Source organism: Physeter macrocephalus, chromosome 4 (genome assembly GCF_002837175.3).
Source record: "Physeter macrocephalus isolate SW-GA chromosome 4, ASM283717v5, whole genome shotgun sequence".
NCBI lineage: Eukaryota > Metazoa > Chordata > Mammalia > Artiodactyla > Physeteridae > Physeter > Physeter macrocephalus.
This window is the reverse complement of record NC_041217.1, coordinates 21363616-21379609: the sequence shown is the minus strand read 5'-3', so window position 1 is coordinate 21379609 and position 15994 is coordinate 21363616. Positions and strand designations below refer to the sequence as shown.

The following is a 15994-nucleotide window of genomic DNA, read 5'->3' as shown; positions in this document are numbered from 1 at the left end:
ACAATCAAACTTCAGAACATTTCCATCACCCCACAAAGATCCCTCAAGCACATTTGCAGTCATTCCATGTTCCCACTCTAGCCCCAGGCAGCCGTTAATCTATATTCTGTCTCTAAAGATGAAGTGAAATTTTTTCTGGACATTTCATGTAAATTGAATCATATAATATATGATCTGTATGTGGCTTCTTTCGTTTAGCATAATGTGTTTGAAGTTATCCGTGTTGTTGTATGTATCAGTACCTTGTTCCTTGTTACTGCTGAGTAGCATTGCATTGTATGGATATACCACATTTTGTGTATCCATTCACTGCTTGGTAGACATTTGAGTTGTTTCTACTTTTTGACTGTTATCATTAACGCTGCTAGGAACATTCACGTGTAAGTCTGGGTGCACGTATATTTTCATTCTTCTTGGGTAGAGATGTAGGAGTGGAATTGCTGGCTCATATGGCAAATTTATGTGTAATTTTTAAAGGGAAACTGGTTGGTCCCACTGGGTGTACCATTTTACATTTCTACCAACAATATATGAGAGTTCCTGTTTCTCTACATTGATAGCATTTGTTATTGTGTGTCTCTTTGATTATAGCCATTCTAGTGGGTATGTAGTGTACTTCACTGTGGTTTTCATTTGCTTTTCTCTTACGGCTAGTGATACTGAGCGTCTTTTCTTATGCTGCTTATTTTCCCTGTAAATCTTGTTTGTAAAGTGTCTCTTCATACCTTTTGCCTGTTTTTAAATTGAGTTGTCTTTTCCCTATTGAATTAGAAGGTTCTTTGTATTTTCTGGATATCAGTCCTTCATCAGATAGGATATATGATTTGCAAATATTTCCTCCAGTCTGTTGCCTAATTTTTAAAAACAGGATTCTGTTTGAATTTAACATCATTGTCTACTGACTGTTAGCATTTGAGCAGGAGTTTAGAGCTATATCCTTTCTTCTGACAGTGACCTGCTTAGGTTTACAGTCACTATTGGCATATGGTATGTAGAACTTGTCAAATAAAGAAACTGTGCAACACTATAACTTTCCTGAATTCAGGGATGTGTAGTTGACATTGTTAAGTGTAGACTGTGATTCCTGAAGAGAACTCTACGTAGATGGTAGGCCAGCAAGAGTTAGAAAGGAAACCAAGTACGGGACAGGTATGGCTATGGCTATTTCTAATTGTACTTACTCCTGTATAAAATCCACAGAGTGGGTCTATGAATGACATTTTAGGACAAATATTCTGGGGTTTCCAGTTTTGGGGGAAAAGAAATAAATGACTGGAAGCACTTTGATTAAGTAACATGTGGAGCTATCCTGGCAAACGTTATGATTTTATGTAGGAGTTTCTTGTGTTATGATAAGGAGGATGCAGGCCTTTCATAGATTAGATAGAGGTCATCAAGTGAACTTTACACTTGATCTTTAAAGACATGATTGCATAGATTAGAACTTCCATCTAAGACTTTTTGGAAACTTGGTGAACTGTCTTTTGCAGCAGCTTGGTGGGAAGTCTAGCACTTGCTACCCTTTGTATCCCTGCCTCCATTCCCCACCTAGGGTAGTATAGTATGCTTGGGAATTATAGTTTCAAATTCTTTTGTAGCTACAAAATGTCTCACCAAAAAAAATCCTTTCAATTCTTTGTTTTCTTTTTTCCCCCCTGCAAATTTTTAAAAATTAAATTAAATATCATGTAACATGAAATTTATCATTATAAAGTTGTACAATTTGTTAGTTTTTAGTATATTCACAATGTTATGCCACCATCACCACTATCTAATTCCAGAACATTTCCATCACTCTCAAAAGAAACCCTTTACCTGATATGGGTCACTTCCAATTCTCTCCTTTCCCCAGCCCCTGGCAACCACTACTCTGCCTTCTATCTCTATGGATTTACCTATTCTGAATATTTCATGTAAATGGAATCATATATGATCTTTTATATCTGGCTTCTTTCATTTAGCATAATGTCTTTGAGGTTCATTCATGTTGTAGCATGTATCAGTATTTCATTCCTCTTTATGGCCAAATAACATTCCTTTGAATGTGTGTGCCACATTTTGTTTATCCGTTCATCAGTTAATGGACATTTTAGGTATTTCCAGTTTTTGGCTAATCACGCATAATGCTGCTCCTGTGATCATTCATGTACAGTTTTTGTGTGTGTGAGTGTGAACATGTTTTCTGTTCTCTTGGGAATATACCTAGGATTTTGAGACTGCTGGGTTATATGGTAACTCTATGCATAACTTTTTAAGGCACTGCCAAACTGTTTTCCACAGTGACTGTACCATTTTACATTCCTACCATCAGTTCCAGTGGTAGAGTTCCAATTTCCACATCCTTGCCAATACCCATTGTACTTTTTCTCCCTCTTTTTAAAAATTATACCCATCCTGGTGGGTGTGAAGTTGTATCTCATTGTGGTTTTAATTTGTATGTCCCTGATAACTAATGAGATGATATTCATGTACTTATTGGCCATTTTTATATATTCTTTGGAGAAATGTCTGTTCAATCAAACCTTTTACTCATTTTTAAATTGAGTTATTTGTCTTTTTATTGTTTAGCTGTAAGAGCTGAGCTTAGACTTGTAACACAGATCCATCCTTGAAAACTCATCCGGGGCCAGCTGCTGTTTTTAAGTATGATGATAACTGGGCAAACCAGTGATTTCCATGTCTGATTGGTAGAGGATTTTCTTTATTTGCCATGAAAAATACGTTCAAAAGTATAATTTGATAGAGTATCATCACTTTGTCGTGGCTGTAGTTTGAACTAATCTTATCAGCAAATTAATGATAGACTGATAAAGTACCTCTGGCTGGTACTATTAATTGGTGCTCACTGGAAGTGCTTAAGCCGAATTTGGACAACTGCTCTTGGCTTGTTGTAGAAGAAATTCGTGTGTATTAAAGAAAGTTTAATTCGATGTCATTTGAGATTCTTTCCAACTCTATGATTCTGTTTTTGCTGTCTAGAGCTGAAATTTGTCCCAGTGAAATGGTATGAAAAGTATCTTATTTCCATTGTCGTTGTATGAAGAGTTAGATTCTAAAGATAATGTAGATGTATACTTTGAAAACAGAAGAAAAGTGTTATTGTACTTCACTCTTTTTTAAGAATTAAATTATTTTACCATGTTTCACTTGAAATAGTTTGCTTTCCTTCAATTTTAAAGAATGTTTTTTTCTTCTTACAGATTAGCAAGACACCTACAAAAAGAGGCCCAAGCTCAACACAATAATTCTGAATTCACAGAAGAACAAAAGGTACCATAAAATAATCTCTAGATACATCAGATTCCAAATGAAAAGGGTTCTGTCTTTTGAGTCCATTAAGCGAAACCAAACAACAAAAACTGTTATACTTAAGTACAAAGAATGATACTGATTATGCTTTGCTGAAGATTAAGTAATTATTTTAGAGATAACACATGATTTACCATGTAATGAATTTCTCACTTAATGAATTTCTTTACTCAGCCATTTAGACTTTTAGTGGAGACCATCCACACTTTGGTTGGGGAGGAAGGGGTACCAGAGACGAGTTTGATTGTGAGTAATTGCATCCTACCTCAGTACTTACTTAACTCTGAACTTCCTTAACTCCTTCTCCACCTCCTCTGAAAACAAACAAAAACCAAAACAAACAAAAAACAAAAAAGCCACCACTGAAAAAAAGTTCAAGTCAAGAATTTGGCATAAGAATCCATCGACAAAATAAATGCATAAAGTTGGGCTTCCCTGGTGGTGCAGTGGTTGAGAATCCGCCTGCCGATGCAGGGGACATGGGTTCGTGCCTCGGTCCGGGAAGATCCCACATGTCGCGGAGCAGCTGGGCCCGTGAGCCGTGGCCACTGGGCCTGCGTTTCCGAAGCCTGTGCTCCGCAACGGGAGAGGCCTGCGTACCACAAAAAAAAAAAAAAAAAAAAAAAAAAAAATGCATTAAGTTGCAAAATGTTTCAAGGGTGCTCTTTCTCCTTGAATTAAAATTTTAATGTATCAAATTGATTCCCTGTACTGCTAGAGATTGTGAAAAATGGGATATTTTAAGTAGCCTTACTGTAAAATAGTGAGAAGAAATGGGAGGAAACAATTCTTATTTTTCCTGGCTCAAGGTATCTAGTGTTAAGTTAAATTTTAATCTTGTAGATAATGAAAAAATTCATGTCAGTTTTCCTCCCATTTCTTAAGACATTGTAAAAACTATGGCGACTTAATTTGCTTTTATTCTCTTTTTGTACAAGGAGTGGGAGTGGGAGTGATTCTTTGCACACTCTTTTATTTATTTATTTTTTTTGGTTACGTTGGGTCTTCGTTGCTGTCCACGGGATCTCTCTGGTTACGGCGAGCGGGGGCCACTCTTCGTTGCGGTTCACGGGCTTCCCGTTGCAGTGGCTTCTCCCGTTGGGAGCACGGGCTCTAGGCGTGCGGGCCTCAGCAGCTGTGGCATGCGGGCTCAGTAGTTGTGGCTCACAGGCTTAGTTACACCACGGCATGTGGGATCTTCCTAGGCCAGGGCTCGAACCCGTGTTCCCTGCATTGGAAGGCAGACTCCCAACCACTGCGCCACCAGGGAAGCCCTCTTTGCACACTCTTTGAGTAAGCCTAAACAAATTGGTTTTAGTCCTTAGGCCTGTATTCATTTGATTCATCTTTATAAGTCTTTGAAAAGAAAAAAAACCACCAAAAATTAGGGTCAGTCATATTTCTTACACAAGTTAGTATGTTTGCATTTTAAAAATATTTAGGGTCTGTTGAACTGGTTTGCAGGGCAGAAATAGAGACACAGATGTAGAGAACAAACGTATGGACACCATGGGGGAAAGTGGCGGGGGCAGTGGTGGGATGAATTGGGAGATTGGGATTGACATGTATACACTAATATGTATAAAATGGATAACTAGTAAGAACCTGCTGTGTAAAAAAATAAATAAAATTCAAAAATCAAAAAAAAAAGAACCTACTGTACAAAAAAAATAAATAAGATAAAATTCAAAAATGCATAAAACAATAACTAAAAATAATTTTTTGGGTCTGTGTCATCTAGTGTATCTTTATTTTGTATTTTAAAAAGTAATAGAAGTTTTAAAATTTAAAAGTATATTTTTCTTTTTTCCTTAATAATTGCTAATATCCACAATAGATTTAGGAAACTTAGGATTTTAGCCCTGGAAAATAATTACCACAGAGGAATTGTCCCGTTTGCAGAAGGAAAGGAAGAAGGACTCTATGCTTTATCACCTCTAAGATTTGTGAAATCTGTCTACGAATTGGCTAAGGACGTGATCAGCTGGCATCACAGAATTGAGAGTTTAAACATCTATGTTTTGAAACAATCTCAAATATCTGAGTATGTAAATTAACAGCTAACAAAGTGTTATGACTATGGAAACAAAATGAAAGCTTAGGAAATTAAAAAGTTTAATGACAGCCATATTTTATTCACCTGTTTGCCTTAAGTTACTTATATGCCTTGTCTCCAACATCTGTTGCTTAGGTATAGGTTCTATGAGCAACACGACCTCAAATTGGGAGATTGGGATTGACATGTATACACTAATATGTATAAAATGGATAACTAGTAAGAACCTGCTGTGTAAAAAAATAAATAAAATTCAAAAATCAAAAAAAAAAGAACCTACTGTACAAAAAAAATAAATAAGATAAAATTCAAAAATGCATAAAACAATAACTAAAAATAATTTTTTGGGTCTGTGTCATCTAGTGTATCTTTATTTTGTATTTTAAAAAGTAATAGAAGTTTTAAAATTTAAAAGTATATTTTTCTTTTTTCCTTAATAATTGCTAATATCCACAATAGATTTAGGAAACTTAGGATTTTAGCCCTGGAAAATAATTACCACAGAGGAATTGTCCCGTTTGCAGAAGGAAAGGAAGAAGGACTCTATGCTTTATCACCTCTAAGATTTGTGAAATCTGTCTACGAATTGGCTAAGGACGTGATCAGCTGGCATCACAGAATTGAGAGTTTAAACATCTATGTTTTGAAACAATCTCAAATATCTGAGTATGTAAATTAACAGCTAACAAAGTGTTATGACTATGGAAACAAAATGAAAGCTTAGGAAATTAAAAAGTTTAATGACAGCCATATTTTATTCACCTGTTTGCCTTAAGTTACTTATATGCCTTGTCTCCAACATCTGTTGCTTAGGTATAGGTTCTATGAGCAACACGACCTCAAATATAAACTGATTGACCTAAAACATACTAAAGTTTTTAAAAATGTCATCAAGAAATGAGCTTTGTCGTATGCTGATGATTAGACTAACAGAAAAAATTAGCTTTTTCTTAATTTTCTTTAACTTTCTAAGGAAGAAGCTGGGGTGTTTGACAGTGCTGTGTATTTAATCTTTAATTTATAGCTGTTCTTAGTAGGCACCCGGCTGCTGTTATTTTTCAGCTTACGCAGATCTCACCCTCTACAAGGCCCAGGAGGCACCATGACCTAAAGGAATGAGCCTGAGATCTGGAGTCAGAAGACTTGGTCTTGAATCCAGTCTGTCTCTGGGCCTTAATTTCCTTATGTATGAAATGAGGGATTAGATAACCCTAAATGATCTTGAAAGGTATCCCTAAATCTTCAAATGACCTCTACCTTTGAGGTAGTCTGTTCCTCCTGCCCTCCTGGAGGCCTGATTTCTGAGGTATTTATTATTTATAAACCTGCCTAGGAGGCAAATGTGGCTGCCAGTAGTGACTACAGAGAGAGGTTGTGCCTGCCTTCCTATTCCTTGGGCTTGGAGAAGGATCCCCAAATCACTCTGTACTACATTATGAATATAAGGCAAGTCGTATGCATTTACAAATTTATTTTTCTTTAAAAATACAGGTGAAACATTCACAACGGGCCAGAAACCTCATATTGACATTATAGGCCTTATTTCAATGTCACATAAGGAAAAACTTAGAGGCTCTAAGTTAATAAATGATTAGAAAACAAAGATTTCCCAGACATTATCTGGAGAACATTGACTCTGAAAAATTAATAGATGTTATGTGAACAGAGTTTGTGACTTGTCAGGGCTTTTAGTATGCTAATGTGTATGTTGGATTTTTAAAGAGTTTGGGTAATGGAATATTTCTTAAATTTGTTGGCTTTTGAAAGTCCCTCCTCCTCCCTTTATAATATTTCATTGAGTCTGAAGAACATGTTATGGGAAATTTTGAAACCAACTGTTAGGTCTGCAAAATTAATTGAATGCCAGACCTGGCATGTAAGTCAAAGGAGAAGAAATTCGATTGTGTTTTCCTTAAAAGAGGAAAATGGAGAAAGTTCCTTACATTATTCTAAGCAAAATTGTTCTATATGTTTTCTATTTGGAATTATATTCTTTATGCTTTTACTATTTTAAATGTTTTTGTAGCAGTGACAAGTTTTAGAATTATGCCAACCATTTAATAATTTCTGGAACTTTGAAAGAAGATTTTTTAAAACCACTATATTTCTAAAGTGCTTTCTTTATGAAGCTTTTTACTGTTAGTTCACAGTAAGATTTCAAAAATATTTGATGAATAAATGCTCTGTTAGATCTTAAGTTATTGATATTTATTTGTATATGATTATTATTTTAAGATTAGAGGAATCCTGTTTTTTTAGAGAATAACATATATATCTTCACAATATTTATTTTAAATCTGAAGAAGTCTAAAGCAGAACTGCTGATCTCTCTAAAGTTTATTAGTTGATGGTAAAAAATCTTCATATGGCTTTTTTATTCAAAATATTCTCAAAGGTTTCTGGTGGGAAAAAAAGCAAGTTTATAATTCTTATTTGATCTTCCCTCATGATCAGTTGACATAGCTTTCATTTCATTTCTTAATAGTTTTGTCATTATAACAACAGGGTTTAGTAGCCAAAAAATAGCTGCCAAAAGCTTTCATTCCGTTAAATTCCCTGCTTTGGTGTAGTAGATTTTCTCATGTAAGTTTCTGGACAGACTAGAACATCCTGTCTCATGATGCTTAGAAAGTTTTTCCCTGTTTTGAATCAAACTTAGTGGTAATGAGAATTCCAGCACTATATGCTTGTTTTACATTTTATAGGTCCCCCCTTTCCACTGCCTCCTCCCTCTCTTCCTTTCTTTCCTCCCCACCCCCGCCGTCTAAAGAGTAGATGACTGGCTGTCTAAATGTAAAAAATTAAGTCTGGATTGAGACTCTACTACTTTAACAACGTGTATTTTTTCAACCTATATTTCCTTGATATGTTTTAGCAAAATCACTTTAGCTCTTTATTTGTATATTTCTATTTCATCTTTTCCTTTCACCGCTCTTTTTGAGTTGTCCATTTCCCTAGCAAGTGACGAAGTAAAATAGCCAGTATTCTGATAATGACAACATTTTCCATTTCTATACCACAGTAGGTATAAGCAGTTAATTTGAATGAAGTGCTAATTATTTAAATCTTTCTAAAATTAAACTTCACTTACTTTGAGTGCTTAGTCTTAATGTGTATTAGTTAATAGTCAATATTTATATTCTGACACATGTGACTTTGTGCTGCTTGATAATTTTTCTGAACCATTTCTTTCTAAGAAAGTTGAAATAATTACAGTAGCAAGAACTTGATTTCGACATCAATAGCTGCTGCATGTTTTGCTACAGCTGAAAATGATAGTGTTTCACTCCTTTTTTAATACTGATGTTGGGTGTGGTCCCTTAAAATAGTTATGAATAATGCCTATTGGTATTTTGCCATAGTTCAGTAGATTCTGTGTAAAAAACTGTTGCTTCTGCTTAACTTGAAGAAATATTTAAATTTAAAATAGATTATTAGTGGATTCATAGTTGTTAAACTACATTTTACCTGAAATGTTAAAAACATCAAATCAAATGGATTGTATAGTAAAGAAGGAAAAGGAGTGAACTAGTATTTTTAAAGACTTACTCACTGGTACGTGTCCCTTAATACAGACAACCCTTTTTCAAAACCATTTTTTAAAGAACATTAAAAAGTATGGCCAAATGGTATTAAAATAAGTGTATTACTTTGTTGTATATATTGCTATTATATAGAATACACTGATGTCCAGGGCAAGTTGCTTAACCTGTGTTCTGTTTTCACATCTATAAAATGGTTGTATCTAACTCATAGGGTTGTAGTCAGGATTAAATGACTTAATGTGTGTAAATCACTTAGCAGAGTCTGTCATTTAGTAACTGCTCAATAGTTGTTAGCTATTACTATTACTATATAATTATATTTATATTTAAAATTATTTACTAGTTTTGTCAGATTTGAGTGATATATATGAACAATGATTTGAGGTTATTAGATTTTATGTAGAAAAGATTGTTGCTGGTTCCTCCACAACAGCTCTTTCAGAGGGTAAATAAATCTGTGAGTATATTGATTCCTTTTGCAGCACTTATATTAAATATAATATTTAAATGTAAAATTTCAACATAAAATTTGACATTTTCTAAACTCTTATATTAAGATTAAAAGAAATTTTTAAAGATTGTGGAGATAGTTAAATATTGTTACTTGTTCCTTGACCAAGAGTCATGTCTTTTGCTCAGTCGTGGTTTATTTATTCATATATTTTTAAATTAAAAAAATTTTTTCATTGAAGTATACTTGATTTACAATGTTGTGTTAGCTTCTGGTGTACAGCAGAGTGATTCAGTTATGCATATTGATATATATACATATTCTTTTTCATGTTCTTTCCCATTATGGTTTATAACAGGAAACTGAATATAGTTCCCTGTGCTATACAGTAGGACCTTATTGTTTATCTATTTGACATATAGTACTTTGTATCTGCTAATCCCCAGCTCCTAATTTATCCTTCCCCCTTTCACCTTTGGTAACCATAAGTTTGTTTTCTATGTCTTGAGTCTGTTTCTGTTTCATGAATAAGTTCATTTGTGTCATATTTTAGATTCCACATATAAGTGATATCATATGGTGTTTGTCTTTCTCTTTTTGACCTACTTAGTATGATAATCTCTAGGTCCATCCATGTTGCTGCAAACGGCATTATTTCATTCTTTTTTTATGGCTGAGTAGTATTCCATTGTACATATATACCACATCTTCTTTATCCATTCATCTGTTGATGGACATTTATTTACCTTGCTTCTATGTCTTGGCTATTGTGAATAGTGCTGCTGTGAACATTGGGGTGCATGTATCTTTTCTAATTATAGTTTTCTCCAGATATATGCCTAGGGGTGGGATTGCTGGATCATATGGCAACCCTATTTTTAGTTTTTTAAGGAAGCTCCATACTGTTCTTCATAGTGGCTGCACCAATTTACATTCCCACCAACAGTGTAGGAGGGTTCCCTTTTCTCCACATCCTCTCTAGCATTTGTTATTTGGAGAATTAGTGTTTTATTTTGTGAACTGCTATCCCAGCTGTTTATGGTCCACGTGATAATTGTGTAGTGCCATCTAGCCTGGGTGCCAGGTACCAGGACAATACCTGTTACTCCTCTTTGCTCCTCATTTATCTTCCAAAGAAAATTGATGAACGAGAAAACCACCAAATCTAATTGACTAAACTTCTGCAGGTCATCAGTATGTATAGAAAAACATACTTTTTTTTTTCCAGAATATTTTTTTTGTGAAGGCATTGCAAATATTGTACATATATACTTCACTTTTATTGTCAGGGTTTATTGCTTTTTATTAGGAAGGATTTAAAAGTCTTGATGGGCATAATTCAGCTGCTGCCTGCTCTTGCAGGTATTTGTTCTGTGGGTCTCCTTTTCATTTCAACCCTAGTCATTCATGTTCTTGTTCTGATTACTGTTTACATAGACAGTTGAAATAACCTGATTGATCTTACCTTTAGTCTTTTCCCTTTTCTCCTTCATCCTATGGATACTGTTACCACAACAGTCTTCTTAAAGGGAAAATCTGATAGTCATTCTTCTGTCCAGAAACTATCTGTATGATTTATTGCTAAAGTAATAACATTCTGCAGCTGGTCCTAGAAGGTCCCCTTTATGATGACCTCCCTCCCCCAACACAGGCATTTCACATTTCAAATCTGTCTCCCCCTGCTTCAGTTTGAGACTTCAGACAACTGAACCATGACAATTTTCCTAGTACTTTAGTTTTAGAAATCCTCCCAGTCACTGGGGCTTGAATCCTAATTCCGATTCTTGTCCTGTTTCTCCAGGACATATTACCGCTTAGTTTGGTGAAGCCCTATAGAATCAAGTGCCTCTGCTTTATGTTACAGTGATTCTGAATGTGTCTTGTCTAATAGAAACATGAGCTTATTAAAGACAGGGACTATGCCTTATCACTTGTACCCATTTTATAGCTCAGATCTGACTGTAAAATTTACCACCATTTATCACAAGTATTGATTCTGCTTAGTATTGTTGATATATTTAATTGAACAAGTCAAGATTGGATTTGAGTCAAAATTAAATTATACCACTGTGCTAACTTTCAGATATTTTTGTTTTTAAGTCTTTTAGTGAATATCAGACTTTATCGAGAAGAAGAGAAGGTAAAGCTTAGGAGGGAAGATGCTTGAAGTCCTTTTCATTGCCCTTTAAATCATATCTAAAGCTATCATCAAAGCAAACTTGATTTAAAATTGGTTGTGGCACATTAGGTCAAGAGCGAATATATAGTCACCTTCTCTGCCTGATCCCAGCCCTTTACCTCCTGTTTCTCATCTCCAAAGTCTGCAAGATGCTAAAAGAAGTAAAATTTAACTTATTTTTTAAAATTATAGATCGCTTATCAATGAAAATTAACTTGATGATTTGGACAACTAACAGTTATGATGTATTTGGTATTTATAGCTTTTTCTTTTTCCTACAGAAAACCATAGGCAAAATTGCAACATGCTTGGAATTACGAAGTGCAGCTTTACAGGTAAATAGGTTTCCCCCCCTCCAACTTTTTAATATAAGGAAAAGAAATTATTGTGAACTATTCTGATAAAATATTAGCATTCATGCCAAAAGCAGTATTGTCTCAGCAAGGTTTTATAACAGTAAGAATTCATGGGTTAAACTCATATTAAAAGATTTAGTTCATATTATATAAACTGTAAAAATAAAAGATATGACTTCAATTTTTTTTCTGTTATTTTTAGCCTGAATGTTCCAAAAAACACAAAAACAAAAACCAGTTTGGAATTTTTTTATTTTTTTACCCTGAAAGCAAGAAATAGATTCATTTATTTTGGCTACTTTTTGAATATGTCGTCAACCACTTAAAAGACATAGGGTGCAGTGAAATCTTTGTAATAAAAATTTGTAATACGCATGTTTTAAATTCAGTCCACACAGTCCCAAGAAGAATTTAAACTGGAGGATCTGAAGAAGCTAGAACCAAGTAAGTTTTGTTTTATATTTTTTAATGATACTCCTTTAGAAAAATATTTGAGCTATTACGGATATTAAGGTTATTTAGCAGAGATGCTGATTTGAGTCATTTTTGTTACTATCTAGTCCTATGTAATTTTTTGTGCTTTTATAATTCCTATAATATTTATAGTAGTTATTCTTTGCTTCACTTTCATTATAGAATATGAAAAATTATTTGATTCTATGTCGTACCTCATCTATCTGTTTTAGCCTTTATTTTGTTTTAATCCCTTTAATAAGACTATAATTAAATTACTTTGGTAAACATTTACAGTAGAGTCTACTGGAGAATGTAAAGTTATAGTCAGTGATGCCTGTTTATACTGCATGTCGCTGAAAACTGCAGTCCAGCTGTTTGGTCTGCTCTGTAAAATATTTCCTTGTTGTCCTCATTTTCCTTCCTGAAAGTTTTTTTGAGGTAAACAATTCCTTCAAATATTTTCATGGTTAGGATGCTGCTAGATGAAGCTTTTTTGCTGGTTCAAATGAATGTTCTCTTAGAGGAAATGTTTGAAATATAAGCAAGGGCACAAGTATTGAATATCACCACAGTCAATTTTAGGACATTTTTATCACCCCGTAAAGAAACCCTTTATCTTTTAGCATTCAGTCATTTCCCTCCAGCTTCCCCCAATTCCCAGCCCTAGGCAACCACTAATCTACTTTTTGTCTCTATAAATTTGCCTGTTCTGAACATTTCATATAGATGGAATCATATAATGTATGGTCTTTTGCAACTGTCTATATATAAGATTATTTTAAGAAAAGCACATTGATGGCTTTAAAAAAAAGATTTCAGCTGCAGTTAGGATGTCTGAGTTATATAATGTTTCTAAAGAAAATCATAACGTTCAATTTTAAATGATAAGAATAATTAGGATTTGGGATCCTTACCTAGTCACTATTTTCCATTTCTTTTCAGTTTGTTTCCAAATAAAACTTAAGAATCTGTTAAGTATGTAGGAGGACTGTAAAGTTTGTCAACGCTCATACTCAGATGTTTATTATCTCTTTCCATAGACATGCTCTGTTATTCCTCCTATTGCCTCATAGACTTTCTCGTTGGTAATAATGGTTGCATTTTTTCGAGTAGCAGCAGTATGCCAAGCACTCAGATAAATCGTCTTAACGGCATTTTGCTTACTGACACTTGCCCGTGATCTTACAGCTTATAAATGCCAGAACCGGATTTTGACCAGGGTTCTAAGTGATCTCAAAGCCTGCATTCCTACCACTGCACTCTGTTATTAATACTTGGAATGGTGCAGTATTGACATAAATCCTAAATATCATGGTTCTTCAGGTCAAGCTCCTGAGAGATTATTGACCCATATCTTAGTGGAAGATTGGACTAAAATCTGCATTAGTCTTCTACTTTGTTTATTTGGTTTTTTTGTTTGTTTTTTTAAAATTAATTTATTTATGGCTATGTTGGGTCTTCGTTTCTGTGCGAGGGCTTTCTCTAGTTGTGACAAGCGGGGGCCACTCTTCATCGCGGTGCGCGGGCCTCTCACCATCGCGGCCTCTCTTGTTGCGGAGCACAGGTTCCAGACGCGCAGGCTCAGTAATTGTGGCTCACGGGCCCAGTTGCTCCGCGGCATGTGGGATCTTCCCAGACCAGGGCTTGAACCTGTGTCCCCTGCACTGGCAGGCAGATTCTCAACCACTGCGCCACCAGGGAAGCCCTGTTTTGTTTTTTTTAAGATTTGGTGTGGGAATGGAAAGGAAAGAGTATTATTGGGATTCATTTTGTTATAGTTTGAATTTATATAATGCTTCTCTTTTGGACTTCTTCCTTCCTGGTACTTATTATCTTTTTAGATGATTTTAATTTGCTGTGGCCTCTAAAAGGAACATAAATGTGTATATTGTATCTTAGTAGGATATGCTCTGTAGTTAATTTTGAATTTATAAAATCTAGGCACTTGTTATGAGTTAATTATTTTATCAAAATTAAACATTTTCTATAAATTGGTGTTTGACGATATTTCAGATTAAGTGTTCTAAGTCAAGCTGACCTCTGCCTCTTCTAAGAATGTTAAGGAGAATTAATGAATGAGTGTGTCTTTCAACATGTTAGTCCTAGTTGGTTTATTTTGCTAATGTGTTTTTCCTTCAAAGTTTTAAAAATATAATCCTGTCTGAAATTCATACTCAAACTAAGATCTTGAAAGTACCAGTTACTTGATTTTCTTATGTTAATCCTTAGTAACAGACTACTTCTTACTCAAACTTGTCCCTCGGCGACGACCCCATAAACTGTGAAGTTCCCTTCCATTAATTCATCTTTGAAGGCCCTGAAGAAATCCCACCTTTCTCTGAAAGCTTTCCGTGCTTTCCCTAGCCATAATTAAACTCTACGTCATGTCCTTTCTAGGAGCAGTTTTTATAGCCACCATTGTGGTCTTCCCTGTATTATTCTCACTTATATTTATTTCTCTTCTCAAGAAGATTGTGAATAACCTCTGTATTTACCCCACAGAGCCTCGTTCAACGCTTTGCCTATAGTATGAACTCGGCAGATTTTTAAGTTGAATGTCTTCAGGGAATCTTCTCACATAATTAAAAAAATAACCTTTCAGATGGGAAGCACTTGCTCATTTTTGCCTACCACAAAAATGAAAAATGTCAGACACAAAAGAAGAATACATCTGGGGTGTGTGTCTGTGAGATTTTTAGAGTGTCAGCTTCAGGAGGGTTGCAGGAGGGCCTGCTCCATGACAGCAGGCTGAGAGCGCTGAGTTCTTACCAGTAGAGGGTGGGCCTGTGTGTGTGATTTCTTCTGGATGAGCCAGTTAGTCCCCAGTGGTGGTAGACTCCATGCTCATGGCAGTACCTTCCATAGAGTTATAAACTTGCTTCTCTCTTCTCTAAATCCTCCTAAAATATCAATATTAGGGTCAGAAGAAAACTCCTGTGTAAAGTTTATGTAGAGCCCTATTTTAAAAGGAGGTTAGAATCCCTGTTATTCCATAGTTGGTGAAAATGGAAACCTATCCTACATATACAGAAAGCGAGAAAGGAGCAGTTATTTTTCTTCCAAAATTATTCACACAAATTAAATATCTGATATACTCTATACTTATAAATACAAAATAAAGGAGAGGCTATTACTGCAAAACAAACATTTCCTTTTCAAAGCATTGATACCTAAGGAAAGAAAATACTGTTTAATTCTTCTATTATAATACAAATTCAAGATATTCTTAATGACTAATATGATTTTCAACTTTTTAATTGATGTTGTTTTGTACATATTTTAAGGTTTGATTTTTCCTTTTTATTATTAAAATGTGATCATTTCTGATATGGATATACATGATCTTTTTTTTTTTTGTCACCTATTCCCTGTTCTCAGTATCTAGCATAATACTGTGTAAGTGATTAATTCAGGGGTCCCCAACCCCTGGGCCGCAGACCAGTGTTGGTCTGCGGCCTGTGAGGAACCGGGCTGCACAGCAGGACGTGAGTGGCCGGCGGTGAGCGAGTGAAGCTTCATCTGCCGCTCCCCTTCGCTCCCCGTCGCTCCCCATCCCTCCCCATCGCTCCGCATCGCTCCCCGTCGCTCCCCGTCACTCCCCGTCGCTCCCCGTCACTCCCCATCGCTCCCCGTCGCTCTCCG

At 35.2% G+C, this 15994-nt stretch overlaps 1 protein-coding gene across 1 annotated transcript in view; it reads left to right on the top strand.

Annotated features, from left to right (window-relative positions):
• The window catches only part of AIDA (axin interactor, dorsalization associated), a 42809-nt gene that overhangs the window by 4604 nt on the left and 22211 nt on the right, over positions 1 to 15994 (top strand). Inside the window, exons 2-4 of the mRNA XM_007107670.3 lie at positions 3201 to 3270; positions 11822 to 11875; positions 12286 to 12340. Coding sequence (XP_007107732.1) covers positions 3201 to 3270; positions 11822 to 11875; positions 12286 to 12340 — 179 coding nt within the window. The remainder of the gene's footprint in view (positions 1 to 3200; positions 3271 to 11821; positions 11876 to 12285; positions 12341 to 15994) is intronic.